Here is a 25553-nt window from a genome sequence, read left to right as displayed (position 1 = left end):
CCGCTCTAATTCTTAAGTCAAAATTATGTCCACTAAAAAATCTGAATGTAATAGTTTATTAAGAAGGCAACAGATTTAAAAACCACATGGAATTTTATACTACCACAATGCTAAAACGGATCAGAGAGATTTTGGTCTATAATTGAGAAGATAACGTGGTCTTCTGAGAAAACATAGCTAATATTACTCCAAAGCGGCAAAACCAGAATCAAAGTATGGTTATTTTAAAGCATGGCACAGCAGTTTAACTTGAACAATACCATTGGTATTTAAATAAAATAGTTTTCAGTTTTATTTTGTTTTCCCAATTCCCCTCCCCAGCAATGGGACAATACACATAACTAGCTGCTGGGAAATTTTCTGAGCACTTTGTGGAAACTGTTGGCTTTCAGAAATGGGCAGGCTGATTTGAACCAAAAATTAGACAAAATACAGAATTACAACAGTAGAAAGCAACTTAGAAAGAGGATCAAGCCAAGCAGATAAGCAAACTTTATAAAATCAGTTAACTGGGCTGTTCATCAAGTCAGTTCCCTAATTTCAAAAAGCCGAACCAAAGCAAAGCGTGTTGACTTACATTGCTTCTTTAGTTCTTTCAGCTGTTGTTTAAACTGTACAAATTTTTCATTATTTTGAAAGTCTGCATCAGAATTCTTGTTCTGTAAAGCCAAAAATTTCTTCTCCACCAATAATTTTAAATCTGGTATTTTTTCTGGACGTTCTTCTTTTACCTAAGGGAGACAACAAAATGACCTGAGTTAAATGTTAACAATAATAGTGTTAACAAAGTTTTGCAACATTGTTTTTATCTCAGATAATTCAAAGCAAAAGATAGTAAGGTTGAAAACAATCTCTTGAACAAAGCACCAGAGAGGTTGGGACATGTTCTAGGACAGACTGCTGGCAAATATTGAAGGGACTCATTCATGCCAACTACTCATTCTATTTTGGCTTCCATAAGCTAGTGGCCCTTCAATGATCCTACTAACTTGTTGTCTTCTGATAACTACCAGTGACAATCACAAATGTGGCAACTTCATCAGACCTGAGCATCACTACCCAAGTCTGGTCAGTCCTCTCTCGCACTCACCAGTGGTTATTCCATCCTTCATGCTCAACAATCTTTTTTTTTTTTTACGGCCCTCCCTAGCAGGTGAGAGTCACTTCTACTTTACAAAAGTCGCTGGGGTTTTAGCCTTGACCTTCCATAACGTCCTGCTATGCCAAGGAATAAGTGCTCCCTGATTCTGTTCAAGGGTAAATTCTCAACCCATGTTCTCCTCCATTCCCAATATTATAAAATCATTTCCCAATATTATAAACTTTCAAATATGCAGGAAGTTTGACGGAAGAATATTGTGAACACTCATTCATCTACTTCCTAGGTGCCACAATTAACATTCTGCTCTGTGTGTGTTACCACATATCTATCCATTTATCTATCTCTCTATCCATTCTCAACCCTGTTCTTAATTACATCTTCTTCATCTCCTTTACAACAAACTTTCCTCTCTACACACTCTTTTCTCAAGAACCTTTACACAGGCCCTTCACACCCCTTTTTTGAAAACAAACAACCTCTTATAATCCCAGCTCCCTGCCCCCAGTTATTTTCTGTTCATATTCCACCTCCTTGGGGGAAAAAAGGAGCCACTCTTTCCACTTTCTCATCCTCCAGCTTTAGCCACTATAGTCAAGCTACTGCCTCACCACTTCGCTGCAGCTGCCCTGCATCAGGCCTTCATAATTGCTCCCTTTCGTCACTGGCCCTTTCCTGATGCTCCTGCTGCCAAGCAAAACTCACCAGACTCTCTATTGTGCCCCATACACTTTAGACAGACTTCTACTCCAGGAACACTCTAGGAATATTCAATTGCTTATTTTTATGCCTCTTTCCCCTAATAAAGTGTAAACTCCTTGAAAGATGTCTGATTTATCACAGTATTACCAGTGCCCAGCACACAGTAGGTAGTACTCAACATGTATTTCAAATAAGTTAATCTTATTAGCTCCAAATATACTTACCCACTAAAAGCCACGATTTATTAGCTGCCATTATTATTAGTATACAGTACAATTTCTAGGCTGGAAGACAGCTTAGAGATAATCTAATCTTGATCTCCTCCCCCCAGTTTCACAAATAAATAAAATGATTTAGAAAGAAGTCAAATGACTTATCTTCTACATCCAACTAGTCAGAGGTGATGCTAAGACTACAAGTTAGATACAGAAAATTCTTGATATTGGTTCTAGTCAGTGGCATATATTCCTAATCTCTATGAATCTGAGTCATCAATGCATATGAATTCAAAAGATTATCTTCAAATATCTGCTTTAACTTTTGTCACAGAGAAAAAACATATAATCTTCTTTTGCTTAATTGCTATGCATTTTGATTACTAAATAGAAAATGAGAATTAAGCATGAAACCAAAATGTCTAAAATTTATATTTTAGTGTAGGAACTGTCTTCTTGTATTGCTAACCCCCAAGTGCTGGATTCACCATTAAAGGGAGTTTTAGAAAACATGGAAAGGCTTTAATGACAAATGTTATATGTAATTAAGGATTTAACAGAAGTACTATATGGCTAAAGAACCAATAAAGCTCAATTTGGAAAAGAGAAGATAGAAAGGCAATTTAATACTGCCTCATATCTCAAGAATAAGAGCTATTATACATGGTGACTAGCTATCCTCTACCTCTACATAATAGAACAAAATGCAGGAAGTTCAAAATTGTAGCATCGAGAATTGAGAGTAGATCTAGAAAATAAATTGCTGGTTCTTTAGAATAGGATTATAGGCTTTCTTTCTGGATTTATAAAATAAAATGGACTCACATCCACCTAAGATGTTAATGGTAACATTATAGGAAGGCATTCGGGTGAGCCTTGTCAAGGTGCAATCAATCTGAAATTATTATGTAATTTGGAATGATCTAAGCAGATGATAAGTAAAATCTGAATGCTGTCTTCCAACGAAGTCTCTAACACAACCTACTTAATTTCCACAGTTCCACTACAACCATTGCTGAGGAGGTAAAGACTGAGTAGGGAGTGGGGGCAGTGAGGATGGAGGGGAGAGGCATTTTGAGGTCTGACAACATGACAACCTGAAATATGACTAGGAAAAGCTGAATAAACTAAATTTTTAGTGATTGACTGTGTTTTTCCCCCATAACCAGAACCTTTAGAAAACTGCTGTAAAGCACATAAATTCACTGCTGTAAATGTCTTCTCTGAAAGTTTGAGTCTGCATGGCCATCCATTGCAAAGAGAACTTACTGTACTCTAGCTATCAAAATGAAATTTTAAAAAATTCAACTCATTATCTCTTTAAATCAATAAAATAAATGGGCACTATTTTTTAATGGTTTCTTGCTTTGTTTGAATATCTAAGAGAAATAGATTAATGAGAGGAAAAAAATTGAGTGGCTGATCATGTAGTATGAAAAAGATAATAAAGATGACCCTCTTTCCCTAGGATAATATATATATATTTTTTAAATTAAAGAGACAGGTCGGGCTCTGTCACCCAGGCTGGAGTACAGTAGCGTGATCACAGTTTACTGTAACCTTTAACTTCCCTGGACAAATTTCAAACACCTCAAAGAAATTTGAGTTGGAAAGAGAGGATCTATTAGATTATTAGGTCCATCCTTTCCCCAATAATAAAGTCTCCCCAGATACAGGACTTAGAATCTCAGTGAATTAAAAGATACTAGGTATATTAATTTACTAGGGCTGCAATAACAAAGTACCACAGATTAGGTGGCTTAAACAACAGAAATGTATTTTGTCACAGTTCTAGAATCACGAAGTCCAAGGTCAAGGCATCAGCAGGGCTGGGTCCTATGGCATCACATGGTCTTCCCTCTACACAGGGGCTGGGTCCTATGGCATCACATGGTCTTCCCTCTACACAGGTCTGTGTCCAAATTTCCTCTTAAGGACATCAGTCATATTGGATTAAGACCCACTTGCTGACCTCATGTTAACTTAATGACTTTTTTTTCTTTTTTTTTTTTTTTGAGGCAGAGTCTCGCTCTGTCACCCAGGCTGGAGTACAGTGGCACGATCTCGGTTCACTGCAAGCTCCACCTCCCAGGTTCACGCCATTCTCCTGCCTCAGCCTCCCAAGTAGCTGGGACTACAGGCACCCGCCACCTCGCCCGGCTAGTTTTTTGTATTTTTTAGTAGAGACGGGGTTTCACCGTGTTCGCCAGGATGATCTCGATCTCCTGACCTCGTGATCCGCCCGTCTCGGCCTCCCAAGTGCTCGGATTACACGCATGAGCCACCGCGCCTGGCCAACTTAATGACTTCTTTAAAGACCTGATTCCAAATACAGTCAAATTCGGAGGTCCTACTAGGGGTTAGGACTTCAACATATGAATTTCAGAGAAGCACAACACACTGGATTAATGTTTATACCGTTATAATTTAAAAATGAGAAGTAAATAGTAGGTACCATACTTACATGATAACAATTTAATTCTGCCCTTTGACAACAAAACGTCAGATTTTTCCGTACCACCAGCTTACTCATCCAGTATTCAGTGAGTGCTCTCTATGTGCTAAGCACTGTAGCTAAAATGAGAGTAGATCAGAAGAGTGGATCAGGAGCAGAGGGTCAACAGCCCTGGAAGCCAGGTTATAGAACTGAGACCTGACCCAACAGGCAGCGAGAAAGACACTACAAGATTTCAAGGAGTAAAGTGATAATGAGAGTTAAAAAAAAAAAAAAAATTACTATCGTTAATGCCTGGAGGACACATAACTGACAGGGAGGGAGAGGGCAGTTGCTGCCATATGTTAACTAATGGCAAAGGGGCTGGCAACTGGGACGCTGTTTTGAAGCAGAATCACCAACTCTTGTTGTGAGAGGAAGACAAGGGAGTAATGATGCCTCCAAGATATTTAATGTGGACAACTAGTCAAATGCTATTGTCTTGAGGAAAGCAGCAGAAATCACTGAAACCTTAAGACTTCGAAGTGAAGTTACCTAGTATGAAGCTGGAAACATTTAAAATGAGGGCATGGGAAAAAGAAGAGAGATGAGAAAGAAACTCTGAAAAACTAAAGAAGAAAATCAGCAATGAGGAATGCTACAGAAGAAAGGAAAGAGAAAATTTCCATTAGAGAAGTGCTTGTCCTTTGGGGAAAATGATGCAAGTGAGCTTAAGTAAGAAAAGGGCTAATCCTTAAATCCACTGGATTTAATTACAAGGCATTCTGCACACAGCGCTGGAATTACGGCTCCATGAAGCTTCTCTCAGACAAGGGTTATGTCCCTGGTGTCTGGCACACTGCCTGTTGCACAGTGGGTGCTCAGATGATGTGGGTGAATGAGTAAATTATAAGAAGGCTAAATTACACTGTGTTGAGATGAGAAAGGGGTTAACGGAGTTGTGTGTGAACCAATGTATAAAGTTTGACGGCAAAGGAAGAACAAGATGAGAAGCAGATCAAGGGAATGAGAGTGCTAAAGATACTTGTTTATTTGTATAGAGGAACAGGAGCTAGAAGTTGTTATGATGGAGGAGAAAAAACTTGGAGCTTGGGATCAGACAGATCTGAATCCACTCTGGGTATGGATCTTAAGACAATCCCCTGGGCCTTGAAATTCTCTCATCTCTTAATTAGGAATCAGGAACACCCACTTCAATGCTGTGAAGACTTAACTAAACCAAGCCTGTGTTTAACTCTGGCCCATAGTAAATGATCAAAAACTTTTATTCTTTTCCTTCTAACTTCAGCATAGAGACTTCAACATAGTTGTGGGATGAGGAGGAGCTGACAAAGAAACATATATAAAAAACTAGTAAGAGAAACCAAGTAACAAATTTCATTTGAGAAAACCATTCCAGTACCAGGGCAAAAAAGAGAGAAGTCTGCAACCAACTGGGAAAGCATGTCAATTGTCTTTACAGGTGTCAGAAATGCCTATGGGGCTAGACAAGCAAGGATATGAGGAAACTCACAATAAGTGCAGGCCCACAGGAAGTGATGAGGACTGTGTGAAGTAGATGGTACAAGCCCCAGATAAGAGGAAAGCTGTTACTTGACTGCCAATGCCTACTGCCACGTAAGAAGGCAAGCCGAGGCTTTTCCAGGACAGTTAGAAACCAGAATCTTTATGAGACATTTTTCTGGTTTTTAAGACAATGTATAGTATCGCTGTGAGGTAAATATGTGAAGCAATAAAGCACTCACCTGTCTGACCCAGAAAATATTCAATAACGAGTAGCTGTTAGTATTGTTACTATTAGTATCTATCTATATATACCTCCAGTGTTGCTGAATACACAGGTCTGTAGCTCATCAAGACTGACATAAAAACACCCACGTGGAGCAACCAGTATATGGATTTTAATGGAAACCATGGAAATGAAGGGGATCACCAAGGAGACTGAATAAATAGAAACAACAACAACAAAAAAGCACCAAGACCGAACTCTGGAGGATATCACATTTTAAGGGCAGCTAGAAGAGTTTAAAAAGAAAAAGTTAAGGAAGAAATTTTGAGATCTGTCAAATGCTGCAGAGAAATCAAGCTAAATAAGAAGTGAAAAGTGTGCATTAGACTTTTGAGTCACTAAAGACTCTAGTAAGAGCAGACATACGCACAAAGGCTGACTCTAAATATCCAGGTCTTTGTTTGATGAATTGCTTCAAAAAGAAGGAAACAGTAACAGGGAGAAACACGCAAATCCCCAGAAATTCCACAGACTCTTCAATGAATTGTTCATTTTAGCTCAAAATCACTTGTGAATACTTAGCTACATGTAATTAGAACCCAACACCCCTATGACTGCAGTATTTCTCTATGTCAGCAAGGAGAAAGTAATCAATGAGTTGACTGTTAGGAACTAAGTTAGGCCTCCAAATGGCTCTGTCCTTATAAACAGAGGCTTGTTTTAGAAAAAATGATAATGGTAGAAACAAAAAGCAGAACTCAGTCCTTACCCATGCTGAAACTACATATTATTTTCACCATATTTTAACACAAACATTAAATGTATTTATATGACAATAATATAACTTATTTCTTTCAAACAATATTGTATGCATATGTAATTACTTAAAGTGTGTCATTTTATTGCCACAGGGCAAAGTCAAAGTCTCCTCCTCTTCCAATTATCATTATTGCCTTATAACCATCGTTTCACTGGGAAGGGAGATCACAGGGGCTAAGGATATTAATGAGCTGAGTCATTCACACACTTCTTGAATCATGTGAGAATCTAGTATAAAATTAGTCATTCCTGTAACTGAACCAAGACCCAGATTGATTGACTTTCTCCAAAACAGCCATTGTTAGATGTCTGCCTCCCAAAATAACACATACCCAGTGATTTACATTTTGGAAACGACACAGCCTTCAGAAGTTTATCACAGACACATACTAGTGATAAGCAGTTTGCTTTGTGTTCTGCTTAGTACTAGTACTCTAAGTATTCCAACTTTTTATTCCAAGTTTTAATTCGTAGTGATCTAAGGTTATGGAACTGCTTTCATGCTGGAAATCCAGAGGGAATTGCCTCAATTGATCCTAGAACATTCATTCAACAAATAATTACTGAGTCCCAGTTGGGTGCCAGGCATTATGCTAAGCACCAAGACATTTATGGAAGATGGCCCACACTTAATGACACACCACCAACCCAACTTGTCATGCACAGGGTAAATTTATATAGGCCAACACTGTCTCCACCTTTATGTAGCAAAAAAACTTGGTAAAGTTGTTTTTAAAAGGCATGCCCGAGCTGAGAATCATCGTGCTTTCACTGGGTATAACCTAATTGCACGTACATATGGACACACTATATTTTCTAGAGTTAGTATATTGCCTCTGTCCTATTTAAAAATCACACACACTAATGATGACCAGCATGGATTATATCCCTTCATCTCCTGCCAGTTTCTGTTGCCAGTTGCACAACTTACACTGAACTCTATTGGACCAAATTACCTGTAGCTGAGTGTGTTTCCTAGTGCCACTATTTAGCATGGGTTTGACTTCTGACAAAACACTTAAGAGAGAATACTTCCTTGTTGAGCATTACGACACATCAAATGGACTTTATGGTTTGCCAAGGTGTTGTAATACACTATTATTAAGTAGCAGCCAACCAAACATGGAAACACCTTTCCTCCTTCAAGCCTTTTGGAAAAACTGTGAAAATGAATAAGCTTAAACATGGGTAAGAATGCTATTTGTCTAGTTCTAATGGACTAGTCTTATTGGAATAGACAGTTGTCTAACAGATGGAAGCTGAATGAGGCAACCTGCCATCTATGTGCATCTGTTACTAAATGTTTATGCTGTTAAAAATTACTCCAATAAATTTCCCATGGCACCATGCCCACTATAAGATGATGACCAACCGGAATGATTTATTTACACGAAATACAGCAGTTGGATTCCCATACTGGTGGAAAAGAAACCAAACTGATTTCCCATCTCTGGGTTTTTTTGTGTTGTTTTGGCAGAAATTCATAGAAACATGCATTATTTATTTATTCATTTATTCATTCAATAAATATTTACTGAACATCTACCACATGTGGGAACCATGCTGGGCCTTGGAGATGTTATAACAAAGAGACTAAAGTGGTCCCCATTGTCCTCAGAGGCTTTTGATCTAGTGGGGGAAACAAATATTCAAATATCAAGCAGATTATCGAAAACTGTAAAAAGTGTTGGGAAGGAAATATATCAAGTGCTGGGAGAACATACAGCAACATAGCTATTCAGAATACCATTTCACAGGCAATCTTTTTAACAGTGCTCAATTTAAACACAGGTCATACTGAGGGCAAGGTGAAATGAGGATTATTATTATTGTTAACAACACTTTGCACTTACACAGTACCTTTCGTCTGAGTGGTTCAAAGCCTTATATACACAAAAATATCATTATCCCAATTTCACAGATATGAGGAACAGGCAGGTCACAATAGTTAAGCGTCTTGCCCAAGGTCATAGTGAGTCAGTGTCAGCCAGTTTCAACTCATTCAAACCTCCGTTCACCTTAAATGTTTTACTTTGCTTGTGCTTCCAAGTAACAACTCAGAATGGACTTAATTTTATGAAAACATACATGATTTCAGACATACATGCTAACTTTTAGTGGTCACTTGTCAGTCTTTGTATGAAAAGACACATATTCTGAATATGAAACTGCCTTTCCTGTCCACCACACCTCTGCCATCCACAGAATGACTGAACGCCTCATTCATCGCCATGGTATCTCACTCAAGATTTAACAGTGAAAGAGTACAACGATGGAATGATGCTAATGGGATTTACTGTTCTTACCACATACCCTATCATCTAGAAGATCATCTTTCAGTATGCTGAAATCATCTTCTGAAGATTCAGTTCCAAATAAAATTAGATAGGGTGGTGTCTCCCAAGATGCTCAGAACCAGTGAATAATAGAAAACATTGTTTCCCCCACAGCCATAATACAGGGCCCAGTAACCAAGGGACAGAAGCAGAATTAGTTACACATCTTCTCCTCCCCCTCATCACACCTAATGACCAACTTGCAATTCCCCATCACTGCGCCTCTGGTTCTGCTCCTTTAACAGTCTCAGCACCCAAGTGAAGAATGATTTCACCAAGGGACTCAACAATGCCTCCACTGATTTGGAGGCTTAAACTGCAACCTAGCAATTCTGAACTCCTCATGACACAGAACAGGGACAAAAAGGGAGGTGACAGAATTGATTGTGTTAATGAATCTTGATTATCAAGGGTAAAGAAGATTGCTGCAACGGAATGAGAGAAGGGAGGTGTGTGTCTGGTACCTGGAACACCTCTTGGTTTGACCACGTCGAGTGGTAAAAGATAATGGAAGAGAGAAACAACTCCATGCAGGCAGGACCACCAACGACTCAAAGCCCCTTCCCCACCCCTATGAATGACAGTCTAACGTGTTGTCAGATAAAAGTCAGTCAGATAAAAATCTACAATTAGCTGAGCTGGCTGAGGGCAAAAAGAACATGGAATGAGCGGTGGAGGAAGGGAGTTAAAAATACAGCTTTGGATCAGAACCAATAGCAAAAGCTAAGACTGAAATAAATACTCATATTTATTATTTGGTCTGATATACACACATTTATGTTTTTAACTAATTTCCCCTTCTCCTTTTCTCCTCATGTTTTATAAAAATAAGTTGGTGGCTCACTAGCTGTAGAGTGACATAAGGGAACCTTAACAAAAGGAATAAGCTCAGCTCAGATATTCTGGACTTCAAGGTGGAAACGGTACCTGGTAAGATGTATCATTCCCCCTTTGGGGGAGGGGGAGAGCATGTTTTTCGCTTTTAGAAAAAATAGCTGCAACACGTTAGGAGGAAACATTTTGTTGTTGCTGCCACTATTTTTGTAAATTTAAGTCTGGGAAAAAAAGTGTACACAGAGGTTGAGTAGCCAAGCTTACCTGTCTAGAACTGTTTGAACTAAATCATTATCCTAAATCTGGGAATTTCTCACCTTAGGAGTGGTATTTCACTGTAGTAAGAACCAGAAATTCTCTCGGCTTTCCCTGCAGCAAGCATACAGATATGCCACATCAGTCCTTTGCCTGTAAGACTTTAATTCTTGAGAATGACAGGAGGGAGGTGCAGCACAGAGGATGCTGGCAACAGACCCTGGAACCAGATTATCTAGGTATTTAACCTTTAAATCCCAGTTCTGCCTTGTTACTTCACCACTCAGAAAATCAATTTCTTCATCTATAATCTACTTAACCCTTGAGTATTACATGAATTAATGTAGATAAAGAATTTAGAGTTTTAAAATACAGTAGCCAACATGGTCATTAAAATCTAAATGAATTAAATAAAATTAAAAACTGAGTTCCTCGGTCACACTGCCAAGTGCTCCAGTGTTCAATAGCTCTCTTTGGATGTGGCTTGTGACTACCACTCTGGACAGAGCAGATATAGAACATTTCCATCACTGCAGGAAGAGGCACTGGGAAGTGCTGACATAGAGAATACTTTCTAGTACTCGGTAAGCACTCAAATGATAACAGCTGCTATTATTATTACTGGTATTCTTATGGTCACATTGTCGTTATCATTATCATAGCAAGTTTAAGATGCAGCCAGACAAAATCTGGTAGAAGAGATGAACAAGAAGCAATTTAAATGCTGTAATCTGATCAGAATTAACAGCAGTATAAGTAGCAGCAGCTGCTCTCAACTGTCTATTATTGGCAAGGTACCGAGGTAAGCACTTCACATAGATTATTTTATTTAACCCTCCCCCAAACAAATAACATCAGAGGTAAGAATGAATACATCCTATGTTATTGATTAGGAATTGAAGCTAAGGAGTGGTCTAATTACAAGGGGCTGAAGAGCTCAGTATTGGAGCTGGGACTCACTGCATTAGCAGGTCTGTTATATTGTTAAGTCCATGACATAACTACTACCCTAGACTTCAACTATTTACTTAGAGCCTATTAGGAGCCACACGCTACTCCAGATGCTGGGAACACAGCTGTCAAGAGACCCAGTTCCTGCCCTTGTGGAGTTAGTATTCTACTTGAGTAGAAGAATAATAAGAAAACATGTAACTAGCCAAATGGTAATAAGTACCATGGAGAACAATTAAGCAGAGTGGAGATGAGTGAGCTCTTCTGTGATGGATGGTCAAGGCAGGCTTCAGTGAAAAGATGACATCTGAACCAGAGACCTAAAGAAAATGGGGGGTGAGCCATATAGTTGGAGTCACAGTAAAAAGGGTTTGGGGAGTAATGGGGATGAGGTCAGAAGTATTAATCAAAGCACAGTGTGAAGTGGGACAGATGACGGAGGGTAAAAGCTTTTATTCTGAGAGAGATGTGTGAAGGTTTTGCACAAAATAGTAAGAACTTCTGATTGTCTTTTTTAAAGGGTCATTGTGGCTGTTAGGATGAGAACTTTAGGGGAGGAGGAGCAGAAGCAGGAGACTAGTCAGTAGGCTGCTGCAGGTATCCAGGTAAAAGGTGATGATGGCATGGATTAGGGAGACAGTAGGAGAAACAATGAGAGGTGGTCATACTCTAAATACATGTTGTAGGTAGAAATAATAATGTTGGCCGGGCGCGGTGGCTCACGTCTGTAATCCCATCGCTTTGGGAGGCCAAGCTGGGTGGATCACCTGAGGTCAGGAGTTTGAGAACAGCCTGGCCAACATGGTGAAACCCCATCTCTTCTAAAAACACAAAAGTTAGTTGGGCATGGTGGCACATGCCTGTAAATCCCAGCTACTCAGGAGGCTGAGGCAGGAGAATTGCTTGAACCCGGGAGGTGGAGTTTGCAGTGAGCCAAGATAGCGCCATTTGCACTCCAGCCTACCCAAGAAGCCAAGAGAGCAAGACTCTGTCTCAAAAAAAAAAAAAAAAAAAAAAAAAAGAAAGAATAAGGTTTATTGATGGACTGGATATGGGTATAGGCTGTGAAAAAATTAAGGAACTAAGGGCAACTCTGGATTTTGGTCTAATTAAAAACGGAATAGTAATACTGCCATTTTCTAAGATGGGGAAGTCAGGAGGAAGAGCTGGTTTTGGAGAAAAACAAGGGTTTAGTTTTGGAAGGAATGGAATAGTAATACTGCCACTTTCTAAGATGGGGAAGTCAGGAGGAACAGCTGATTTTGGAGAAAAACAAGGGTTTAGTTTTGGAAGGTTAAATGTTCAATGCCTATGAGAATGAAATAAAGTGAAAACGAAGAGAAGACAGTTATATGTCTGAGATGCGGTTTTGGAGAGAGGACTAGGTTACAGCTACAAATGCTATGAAAAATGATTAACTTCATGATGTTATGAGAGCACATGAGAGTAATCCACTTGGCAAACAGAGATGGGATGATGTCAGAGCAGGCTGTAAGAAAGGAGCTAGCCTCAGTCTGTGAAGAGTAAGAAAGAGTCAGCTATTTGGAAATGAAAAAAAAGCACTCCCAGTAGATAGTGTGTGCTAAGGCCAGAGGCCAGAGAGCATTCAAAGAGCCAGTGTAAAAGAATAGTACAAAATGAGACTAGAGAGGTAAGGAGGGGTGTATACCATGTAAAGAAGTTTGAGGTTACAGTTGAAAGTAACAAGGAAAAACTGAAGAAAGTAAAGTTATGGAAAAGGCAGGCAAAAAAAAATCAAATGTTCACTTTAGAAAGATCTCGTAGGCTACCAGGTAAGAAATATAGGAGAAGAGAACAACTGTGTGCAGCCAGTGTGCCCACGGGGACTGAAGACTATGAACATGGGAATGGAGGTAGGTGAATTAATTTGAGAAGCAAGAAAATTTGGAGATGGAATGTAAAATGTTAGGAGCTAGGGGAAGTAAGGACGACAACAGATTTCTGATAGGAGAAACTGGGTAGATGATATTACCATTTATGAAGTTACAGAATCCCAGGAGAAAATCACGGGGAAAACGTCACTGTGGGACACGAATTTAACAAGCCTGTAGCACATTTAAGTGGAGAATGTCAAATCTATCATTAAGCTCATGTGTGTGGTTCTCAGATGAGAAATCTAGAATGGAAATAAAGATCTGGGACTCAGCAGCATAAAGACAGCAATTTAAGTTATGAGCATAGATGCTATTTCTCAGGAAGAGTATGCAGTGTGAGAAAGGAAGAAAATCAAAGAATGGATAGGAATAGCAAGCTTTACTGAGTGAAGAGACGAAGTAGGATCTACCAAAGAGATTATGGAGGAGTGACCAGAAGCTAGAAGAAAAAACAGATGTGTTGTCATGAAAGTCAGGGGAATATTAAAACTCAGGAAGGAAGGAGCAGTTGTCAATAGCAGAGAGGTCAAATAAGAGAACGACTGAAGAATATTCTCTGGATTTGTTACTAGGTGTGTAACCTTGGGTGAGTCACATAACTGCGAGCCCTATTTTCCTCATCTACACAAAAATGCTCTTATTATCTACTACACCCTGGTTGAGAATACGTGGTAATGTGTATAAAGCACCTCAAACAGTGTTAGACACACCAGGCATTACAAACAGGTGTCATTCTTATTACCACGTATCTTCTGTTCGTCAGATAGGCAGGCTAAAGTAACAAGAAGAACAAGGGTTGAAAGCACCAAACTATACCTATAGTCTGAAAGCCTGTGTGCCCTCCAAATTCATACGATGAAATCCTAACCCTCAGGTGATGGTATTAGGAGGTGAGGGCTCTGGGAAGGGATTAGGGCACGAGGGCAAAGCCCTCATGAATGGGACTGGTGCCATCATAAAAGAGGCCTCTGAGAGCTTGTTTGCTCATTCCATCTTGTGAGGACATAGTCAGAAGGTGCCACTAAGAACCAGAAACTAGGCCCTCACCAGATGCTGAACATGCCAGCACCTTCATCATAGATTTCCCAGACTCTAGAACTGTGAGAAATACATGTCTGTTGTTCATAAGCTACCCGTTTATGGTATTCCGTTACAGCAGGCCAAATGAACCAAGACAAATGTCCATGGAGTTCAACAGACAATTTGAGAAAGGGCAACTGGGAGAAAAGACTCTAGACAGTAATTTTCCTTTTCTTCCACCCTCCTCCCAGTGTTTCCTTTCTCACTCCTTCTAAATGCAGCTTATAACACAGAAATTCCCAAGAGCTTGTCAATGGAATCTATTTAAGCATATCTTAGCATTTATACAAAGAACAGTGTTTTGCTGCCATTCACTACAATCTTCATGAGCTTGTGATATAGACGTTATGTTCTTAAGAAGAGACAGCTTAAACTCATGAGCAGTCCACAAAAAAATACAAAATCTTTCACAGAAATTAAACCCATCGACTAGTGATTTCAAAAATTCTCCAACAGGTTTTGAAATGATAAGCCAGGTAATATTTATCAAATGAAATACCCTAACTATATGATTATGGAGACCTTTGAACAACCAAACTGACTTTCGGCTTGGTTTCGACGTTGACAAAATGAGTCACAGAGAAGTTTCCCAGATGGTATTCAACATATATTTTCCTATCAAGGATTAAAGTTCTGTCTACCCTTTCCTGTCCTCACCTCCTCAAAGACATCACAGCATGTGGAACTGAGAAAACAACTTCCCCCAATGCTTGCATTTCTAATGTAGAAAACATGTTTCCTAAAAAAAAAAAAAATCTTAAAAGGAAAAAATAAAAGAATTCCACTGATTTTTCTCCCCAATCTAGCCTAAACTATTCCCATCTCTTTAGCATAATTTCTTTCATAGTCTCTTTGCCTTAGGATTGACTTTGCAATTTTTTTTGTTGTTGTTGAGACAGAGTCTTGCTCAGTCACCAGGCTGGAGTGCAGTGGCGCGATCTCAGCTCACTGCAACCTCCGCCTCCTGGGTTCAAGCAATTCTCATGCCTCAGCCTCCCAAACCTGGCTAATTTTTGTATTTTTAGTAGAGATGGGGTTTCACCATGTTGGCCAGGATGGTCTCGATCTCCTGACCTCATGATCCACCTGCCTCAGCCTCCCAAAGTCCTGGGATTACAGGCATAAGCCACCATGCCTGGCCTTGACTTTGCAATTCTTTTAATGCATCTCTCAATATACAAAGCCTATATTATGTTCCCTTTCCTAACTGCTTATTCTGTTTTACATCAAATTCAAGATTTCCAGGAATCAAATTTCTTTTTGTGTGTGTGTGTGTGTGTTTTTGAGATGGAGTCTTGCTCGTCACCCAGGCTGGAGTGCAGTGGCGTGATCTCGGCTCACTGCAAGCTCCGCCTCCCGGGTTCACGCCATTCTCCTGTCTCAGCCTCCCGAGTAGCTGGGACTACAGGCGCCTGCCAATGCGCCCGGCTAATTTTTTGTATTTTTAGCAGAGACGGGGTTTCACCGTCTTAGCCAGGATGGTCTCGATCTCCTGACCTTGTGATCCACCCGCCTCGGCCTCCCCAAGTGCTGGGATTACAGGCGTGAGCCACCGCGCCCGGCCTCAAATTTCTAACTAATGAGAATCTCAACTTTCTTCTACATATTTAGATAAACCTCCTTTTACTACACAACTCAGTAGTGGTTGGTCATACCAAAGCTTATCTGGTGGTAAAGAGCCATCTTGCACTAGAATCGAAACAGTTAGCTACTAAAGGCACAGTGAAAGAAGTCTGCCTTGCCCCAGTCTTTGTGTGAGAGTACACGTGGAGGGGAGATGAGGTGAGAGACAGTGGAGGAGGAATCCACATATGTGGTGCTCTTTTTTTGAAACATCTTACTCTGTCAGCCAGGCTGGAGTGCAGTGGCACCTTTATAACTCACTGCATCCTTAAACTCCTGGGCTCAAGTGATCCTCCTGCCTTGGCCTCATGAGTAGCTAGGACTACAGGTGCATGCCACCAGCCTGGTCAACTTTGTGTTATTTATCCTGAGGAATGTAAAAGACTTGCCAGGAGAATGGAGATGGAATAGTGCTAAGTCTCATGGAAGTCCTTTCTTATTGAGGCACTCTAAACCAGGAAGACCAGCCTTCCATAGCTGGGACCACTGGGGGAGTACCCCAGCTAGATGGGAGCAGAAGCATCTTCCCTGGGTCCTCCAGTCACACCCTCCACAACTAGAGGATCTTAAGAATCAAAAGAACTAATTCACCAAAAAGACAGGAAAATGTGAATTGTGTCCTTTCTTCTGTTCTTGCTAAGCATCCATTAAAAAAAAATCTATTTAAGGCCAGGTGCGGTGGCTCACACCTGTAGTCCCAGCACTTTGGGAGGCCTAAACAGGGAGACTGCTTGAGGTCAGGAGTTTGAGGCCAGCCTGGTCAACATGATGAATCCCCATCTCTACTAAAAATACAAAAATTAGCCAGGTGTGGTGGTATGCACCTGAAATCCCAGCTACTTGGGAGGCTGAGGCACGAGAATCTCTTGAACCCAGGAGGCAGAGGTTGCAGTAAGCTGAGATCGTGCCACTGCACTCCAGCCTGGTGACAGAGCAAGACTCTGTCTCAAAACAAAACAACAACAAAACCTATTTAGTATGACTATAGTAACTGAAAAGATAAGCAAAAACATCTATTTTGAGATCATAACATTTTTTCAAATCCATGAATTAACTTCCAAAGTGCCATGAGTTTTCTAATAAATAGTAAGTCTGATTTCAAATCCCTTGTCTTTACACTGTACCACATGTCTACAGTCCAGAATGAGGGCAATCCAAGGATATGAGGCTTAAGCTTTTCCCCGTTATCACATCTCACCCAACACAATAAAGATTATGAAATTTTTAATACTCCATCAGTTTATTAATGCTCTTTATCCTTTACCTGCTCTGTTCACTCCCACCTTGCAGCCTGTCAAAATCTCTGGCACTGCCTTCACTGTAACTCATATGGCTTCCTGATATTTGAAGTTACTTTCCACTAGCACACCTATCAAACTGCCTTTTGCCTTCTAATTTTAATTCTCCTCCATTTAGAAAGATTTTCTGACTAAATGAAAATGAATTCTATCACAAGCCTAATCAAAAAACTGCTATATGATAGAAAAATTAGAACAATAAACAAAATAAAAACCACACTTAGATGCTGCCTAACATACAGAGTACTTCTGAAAATAATGTATATAATTTTGATTCTCATTGATTAGAGAGATTAAATTACTTCTCCAAGCCAAACAATAGCTGATGGAACTGAGACTACAGTATGGCCACCAAGTCTGCAAATAGATAATACTATTCCATATTGCACTGTAAGATAATATCATTAAACCACTGTTTCCAGACATGATGGCCACCCAGTAAAATCCAGATTTTCTAGTTTTAATCCAGTTTCCTTAATTCTCCTATATATTTTACTCTGAAAGTGCTGAAGAAGGCAGCACTCATTGGAAAATACCATCTTATATTAGAATGACATTTAAACGTTTTTAAACCAGTTTTCATATTCTGTTTTCCAATTTAATTTCACAACTACCTTGTGCATGAAGATGAAAAGAGGCAATTAACATTTTCTCAATGCCTGCTACGTGAGGCTTCATCTTTTGAAGGCATCATTTAAGCACTTTACCTACATTATCTCATTTAATCCTTGCCACATTCCTATGAGGTATCACTGTTCTCTTTTTACAGATAACAAAATTGAAGGTTTATGAAGACAAGTCACTAACCCAGTGTCACACTGTTAGGCCAGGGAGAAACAAGGAGGAGGTTTGGTCTTCTGACTCCAATTGCAGTATCCTTTTCACTATTCAGTGAAACATTTTACATGTCCCATATAATGCCACATATGGACCTTATCACTATCCTCTATCATAGAGGCTTATCCCTCACTGTTTCTAAGAATTGATCATGAAAAAATCTGCAAGCTAACCCGGCAAGAAGAAGACAATTATTCAACCGGAGATAACTGAATACCGCCTGGCTCATAACAAGCACTGGAGACAAGTTAGCAAGGCTTGCTATTATTATGGCAAGAAGTGAATATTTTAATAAATATAAACATAAACCATATCATTAAAGCTAGAAAAAAGTTTATTTCATTTTTATTTTACTTTAAATTCCTAAAATTCCTTCATATTCATAGCACTATCACTTTAAAAATGTAACACAAACAGAAAGTTTTAAAGGGGTGAATACTACTGGCTTTTCAGAAGTTTTTCTTCTTTTTAATGTAACTGTAACATATAACAATATTCTTTGCTTCAGATAGTTCTTTAATTCTAACAGAATCCCTCTCTAACACATGCCACATCAGTGTGAGGAGTCACTTTTTGTTTGGACTAAATTTCCGAAAACTTTACCTTTGGAAAATTTACAATAAGAAATGTACAAAATCATAAATATACTTTATAACCAAGACTCCCTAAAAACATTCTTACTCTCAACTGAAAACTACAACTCAAAGTGAATTCAATGAATAGCACCCATCTTGAAACAGAACTGTCATGAAAATAGCCTTGAATTACATGTCAAAACACTGAGGTTCGAGTCTCACCTCTTGAGATTAACCAAGTGATCTGAGCAAGTCCCTTAACCTTCTTGAAGCTCAGAGTCAACAACAGCTACCTTTCCTAACTTTGTTAGGTCACTGTGCTCATTAAAGGGATGGGGGACCTAAAAGGGCTTCTCACTCTTTCACTGCGGAAAGAATGTTGGTTTCAGAATTTCAGTCAAAGGGCCAGGAGACTGGAGTATGAACTGATGATATTTACAAATCTCGCTTAAGGAAGCCCTGTGCAAATATTAAATAAGTGGGGAAGCTAGAAGAGAGGTGGATTCACTATCTTATCCAGACCTGGGCTAAGGCCTCCAACATACTTGAAACAAACACCAAGCTAATATTCACACTACAAGTGGGCTTTGTTAACAGCTTTATAGAAATTAGACACAATTTCTATAAAGCTGTTACAATGAACTATTTATGGTTAAATCTCTTTTTTCCTTTTTTATTGGCTAGCCTGGAAACACAGCCACTGACTGTCATTTCTGTGGGAAACTGTGTTCCAGAATTTGATTCAGAGATCTGAACACTGGGAATGTATCTTTCCTCCTCCAAGAGCTAACAGGGACTCCCTTCCCATCCTTGTTGGTAGAATCAGAAAGTTTCTTTCACTCTTCAGCCTTGTGGGCATTCGGATATGGGTCGCCAGATGGGGTCTGTAGGTGGTAACTATATAACCACCTTTCACTTTTGTGGGGCAGTAAGGTGGTGAAAACATTCCTTATCTACAATCTCGTTTTATCTACAATTGCCCAATGAGGTATATAGGACAAGTACTATTATTACCCCATTTTAGAAATGAGGAAGCTGACATACAGAAGTTACGTGACTTGCCCAAGGTCACAGCCTGCTAGAAGAACATGGATTAGAAGATTATTTCTCAGCTGGAAATGCTTATCAATCAAATACCAACTGCTTACAAAATGGGAAGAGGGAAGTAAAGGTGATTATGGCTCATTCGGACTTTATTTTTAACTAATTATATCCGGCTTTGTGAATTTTTATTAATTTCACTTTTCATTGCTGTCTGATGAGTTAGTCATGAAAACCATCAGATCAGAAAGTATAAACTTTTAAATTATTTACTTTTATTTTTTAATTTTTTTTGTAGAGTCAGGGTTTTTCCATGTTGCCCAGGCTGGTCTCAACCTCCTGGGCTCAAGCGATCCTCCCCACTCGGCCTCCCAAAGTGTTGGAATTACAAGCGTGAGCCACTAAGCCTAGCCTTAGAAAGTATAAACTGTTTAACGTTATTTCCTCATTGTTATAGACAGATGTTCAACTTTAAGTGTTTCATAATAAAGTGACTCAGTGACAAAGCAGGCCCAGTCTACACCAGTTACTTGTTGAACTGTTACATGAAATTTATGCAAAATTCTGAGGGGGCGGGATGGTAGGCAGGAATAAACCTTTATGAAAAAGATGGCTAAAGTCAAAAGGTAAATGTGAATCTTACACACTTCTCCCTTCCAGTTTAAGCTGTGAGTTGGGAAAATAAATACAAGGAATGTTTATCGCCATTTATTCCAAGTTTAGGTGGTTTAGAGGAAAGAGTTAACCAATTTAAATCAGCCTGTGGTAGGTGTTTTTGTGGTAAGAGAAAGAAGTTAAAAGTTAACAGGACAGAACAGTAAGACCTTGCCCTTATATGCAATCTTACCTCCCAAGTACTTTCACATAATGTTATCTCATTTTTTTAATCAAGAAATCACTTTAAGATATGAAGGGCAGATATTATTACTAAGCTGATTTTGCAAGCGTGCACAGAGTCTACGAAAATTGCTTATGGCCACACAGCTATTCAGTGGGCAGGCATAGAAAAAAAAACTCATTAATTAAATTTAACTCTAACACTAGACAGTTTACCATTGTAACAGGACCATATATGACACTTTACACTATAAAGCCAAAACAGTTTAATTCTATATTCTGAGAGCAGTTCCATTACTATTATAAAACATGTAGTATAACATGTTCAGTTTCACCTACATTATTTATAGGTCCTTTAAGCAGTAACAAGAATTTCTTCCAAGAGAAAATTGAGCATATGATGTTTTTGCTGAAGCTTTTAAATTTTTATTTTTAAACAATTAAATTTTTTTTAACCAACTTTCCGAGAAGTATTGCTGCAGCTTTTCAAAACATGGCCTAACTATACTTCATGTGTCAAATTCAATTTCTGACTCTGCAAGAGAAGAATTATTTGAGCACACCCAAAATTTATTCCACTTAAAGCTCCTATTTAGTATTTCACGTGGGCTTCTGTTTCATATAGGGGGCTAAAATAAACCTCAGGGTGACAGAGAGTGACCTGATGGGTAGAGAGGACTTGCTTTGTGGTACCAACGGCACTCCAAGAACCACAAATAGCCGAGGCAACTGGAAGGCAGGCAGAAAAGCATGCGAGACCTTGCAGGTATCAGCCAAGGGGAAGGCAAAAAGCAAGCAAGTCAGAATGTCTGGAAATCAATCGTGTGGTGCAATCATATTCTACTTTTCTGGTTACTGTTTCCAATTTTTTTTTTTTTTTTTTGAGACAGAGTCTCACTCTGTCACCCAAGCTGGAGTGCAGTGGTGCAGTCTCGGCTCACTGCAACCCCTGCCTCCTGGGTTCAAGCGATTCTCATGTCTCAGCCTCCTGAGTAGCTGGGATTACAGGCATGTACAACCACACCTGGCTAATTTTTGTATTTTAGTAGAGGTGGGGTTTCACCATGTTGGCCAGGCTGGTCTCGAACTCCTGACCTCAGATGATCCAATCGCCTCAGCCTCCCAAAGTGCTGGAATTACAAGTGTGAGCCACCACGCTCGGCCTTTACTGTTTCCAATTTTAAGTAATACTGACTTGATCTTTCTGAATATCAGCTTCCACAAGAAGATGATTAAATGATTATTTGAAGATGAAATAAAGGATAAAAGATCATAAAATTTAAAACTATTCATAATAACTGACTGCATTACTCTAACCCATGATAAATAAACATAATGATTTTCACTAAAGAATGCTGTATTATTAGATATTTTTTTAAAAAAGGAAGTCCGGAAAAAAATAAAATTCTTAAAGCTTTAGTGGTTTAAATATCACACTGGTCACAACACAAAAGAAGGAAAGTGCCACCATTACCAGAAACTTTATGCTGTAAGACAGAAACAACGGAAAGAAATCCTCTCCATTCTCCCAAGGACAGTTCACTGGGCACTGGCTCCACTGCACAATGAAAGAACTTTTCCTTACCAGCACAGTTGCAAACTCACACAGGGACTTGAAAAAATAAAATCCATTCACATGCTCTCCATTTTTATGCTTCTCGTTCTCTTGTCAACAATGTACAGACACAGTTGCAAACTCACACACGGACTTGAAAAAATAAAATCCATTCACATGCTCTCCATTTTTATGCTTCTCGCTCTCTCACTTGTCAACAATGTATAGAGATTACACACTTGAACCAGAGCTGACAACCTGCATATGATACATCAGAGGCCTAAATCCAACACATTTTTCTCTCTTAATTACTTTTTCAAATGAGTGTTACTAATAAAGTACATAAAAAATACTTAAAGATGTAAGCAAGATAGGTCTAATAAACAGCATGATTGTGTACTTGTGCACAGAGAGAAATACATTTTAGGGCTTAATTTCCTCAGTCTTCATTTAAGTAAAATGTCTAAGAAAACACTAAAAGTTATTCCTGAATTAAAAACTGTGAATGTTTACTTTGCTGTCTGGTTCTTATCTCTAGAATGACTCCCTCATCGCTATTAATGATCACATATTAAAGGGTGCGGTATCTTTTTCATTGTTATAGACATAGGGAGGGTGACTATCAGGGAAGTTCAAATCCAGCTGGCCAAATGTCACGTTGTTCACTGGCCTCTGCGTTGGCCCATTTCCCCTGATTCTGAACAATCCTTTCTGGTCACAACACTATGAGCACTAAGTTCCATACCCCAAGCCACCCCCAACTATCAGAGAACTCCTTTCCAAAAAGGAGAGAGGCCCTTCCTTAAGCCTCTCTTGGAACATCATCTCTAGCCTTTCCTGATGGTTTCCTGCTGCTCACTGTACCCTTCAAACTTGAACTCAAAATTCCCTTTCAGATAGTATTTGAATTTGGTCCAGGGAAATGAGTTCTCCTTTACAGAACGTTCTAGGCAATCTTATAAATTAGTGTGATGGAACCATTTTAGGTGCTTTCATGCTATCACTTTCATTCTTACTAGAACTCTATGACCTAAATTATCAACCCGATTTTAAGAAGAAACTGAGGCTCAGAGTTAGAGGGCACGAAAGCCAGAATTTAAGCAAAGACTCTTTTCCCTTACTCTGAATTTCCTGTGCACGTTTTTATTGTCTCTGTCAAACTATTTCACTGTTAATTTTTTTTGTAGCTATTTGTGTACCTGTGTCAAGAGGCTTTTGTATCTTTATCGGACTAAACATACTATTGGCACCAACTGAACAATGTTTTTTTTTTTTTTGAGACAGAGTCTCACTCTGTCACCCAGACTGGAGTGCAGTGGTGTGATCATGGCTCACTGCAACTCTGCCTCCCGGGTTCAAGCAATTCTCCTGCCTCAGCCTCTCAAGTATCTGGGACTACAGGCACGTGCCACCACACCCAGCTGATTTTTGTATTTTTAGTAGAGACAGGGTTTCACCATGTTGGCCGGGCTGGTCTCGAACTCCTGACCTCAGGTGATCCACCAACTGAACAGTTAGAGACTAATAAGCAACTCCAGTAGTCCACCCTAATGCACTGCTTAACGATGGGGATACTTTCTGAGAAATGAGGCAGTGCTGTGGAACATCACGGAGTGTATTTACACAAACCTAGATGGAATAGCCTACTACACACCTGAGCTCTATCGTAAGCCTATCAATCCTAGGCCACAAACCTGTACAGGGTGTTAGTATACTGAATACTGTAGGCAACTGTAACAGGACAACTATTTATGTATCTAAACATACGTAAACACAGAAAAGGTACAGTACAAATATGATATAATATTATAGCACCACCATCATATATGTATGGCCTCCTCGTTAACTGAAATATTGTTATGTGGTTCATTACTGTATGACTATGTTTTATCCTATACATACATATCTACAATAAAGTTTAATTTATAAATTACACACAGCCAAGAGATTAACAATAATAGAAAAATGGAACAATTATAACAGTATGCTGTAATAAGTTATGCGAATATAATCTTTCTTGCTCTCAACATGTCTTAGTATACTGTACTCATCCCTCCTCTTGTAATGAAGACAGGACAGAGCAGCAAGGCACAAGGTTTCATCACACTACTCAGAACAAGGTGCTATTTAATTTACTTATTTGAATTGTTTATTTTTGTAATTTTCCATTTAATATTTTTGGATCATAGGTGGCCACAGATAACTGAAACAGTGGAAAGTGAAACTGTATACAACCAGTGACTACTGTGCTTTCAACTCTATGCTGAAAAATGCATTCATTTTACACTGAATTTTAACATTTACTGATCCATTCCCTAGTTCAGTCTATTTCCCCACCTCTTTTCTGCAGTTAGCAATTAGCCCATTCAGCACCACTGCCAATTAGTGGGGAAAGGCCTAAACCTCAAGCTTTTTAATACTTATTAATTACATGAAAAGTGTGAGGTTAGAAGGAAGGTAAATTAACATCTAAAATAAGGGTTTAATGCTGTATGTGGACTATGTACAATGTCAGAAATAATCAGGAGTTTGCTGTGTTAAGGAACATTCATCTCATTTGGTTAATTCAAAGAATTAGCTGCTAGAATGACCTGGTGCCACTGAGGCTAAGGTGTTTAATAATCACACTGGGCGCCTCAGTGCCTACCTGGAGTGCTGTGGTGAGCCTGGCCCTTCAAAGATCCACATGTCTTCCCTGCCCCTTCGGCTGCTCCTGTGTGTCTCCTGCCTCTTCTGTAAGCCCCTCTCTTCTTTTCCTCTCAAACATTTCCTTCTCTCCTCTCTCTCATATCATCACTGCACAGAGGAGTCTTTGCTTCAAACACAGACTAAGCAATCACTGCATGTTTTTAAAAACTGTCCCTTCCTCACTGTTGGAGTAATGAAATGGTGAAAGGGCCTGGCCTTTTCCTGACCTTCAGCATGGAAACATCTTTAAGGCTCATTTCCAAAGGGAGTTTGACATACTTCCCAGTTTTCTGGATGCCACAAAAACTCTGCCACGAAGTGCTGGACCTATCTCATAGCCTCCTTTGTAAAATTAGGGAGTTGAAACTACAACAGCACTTCCCAAGGTGGATTCTGAAGAGTATCAGTCCCTCCTCCAGAAAGATTTTCTAGTTAACTAAGTTTACAAAATTTCTGAATATCCTCTTCCTTTGGAGAATCACGTTGCATAAAAGCACATTAAAGGCTTTGGAGTCTTTAAGGAAATTCTTTTAATCAAGCATTCCCCAAACTTATTTGACCACAAAATCCTATTCTCCTATTATACTTATTCACATCCTGATTAATTAGTATTATGGAGCAAACTCTTGAAAATGCTGCACTAGAGGCACATTAAGGCCCAGTACAGTGTAATTGCTTCATAATTCTGATTAAAACCCAACATTTAATAACTCCAAAACACTACGATGG

General features: G+C 39.3%; 1 protein-coding gene across 7 annotated transcripts in view; it reads right to left on the bottom strand.

Moving 5' to 3' along the window:
• Positions 1 to 25553, bottom strand: part of NSMCE2 (NSE2 (MMS21) homolog, SMC5-SMC6 complex SUMO ligase) — a 303542-nt gene that overhangs the window by 211303 nt on the left and 66686 nt on the right. For all 7 annotated transcript variants that reach the window (XM_033202648.1, XM_033202650.1, XM_033202649.1 and 4 more), the window contains one exon: positions 578 to 731. In XM_033202648.1, coding sequence (XP_033058539.1) covers positions 578 to 731 — 154 coding nt within the window. The remainder of the gene's footprint in view (positions 1 to 577; positions 732 to 25553) is intronic.

The sequence above is a fragment of the Trachypithecus francoisi genome, unplaced genomic scaffold, assembly GCF_009764315.1.
Source record: "Trachypithecus francoisi isolate TF-2019V2 unplaced genomic scaffold, Tfra_2.0 Lachesis_group7, whole genome shotgun sequence".
In the NCBI taxonomy this organism is placed as follows: Eukaryota; Metazoa; Chordata; class Mammalia; order Primates; family Cercopithecidae; genus Trachypithecus; species Trachypithecus francoisi.
Note: the sequence above shows the minus strand (reverse complement) of the source record. Positions and strands in the feature narration are given on the sequence as shown.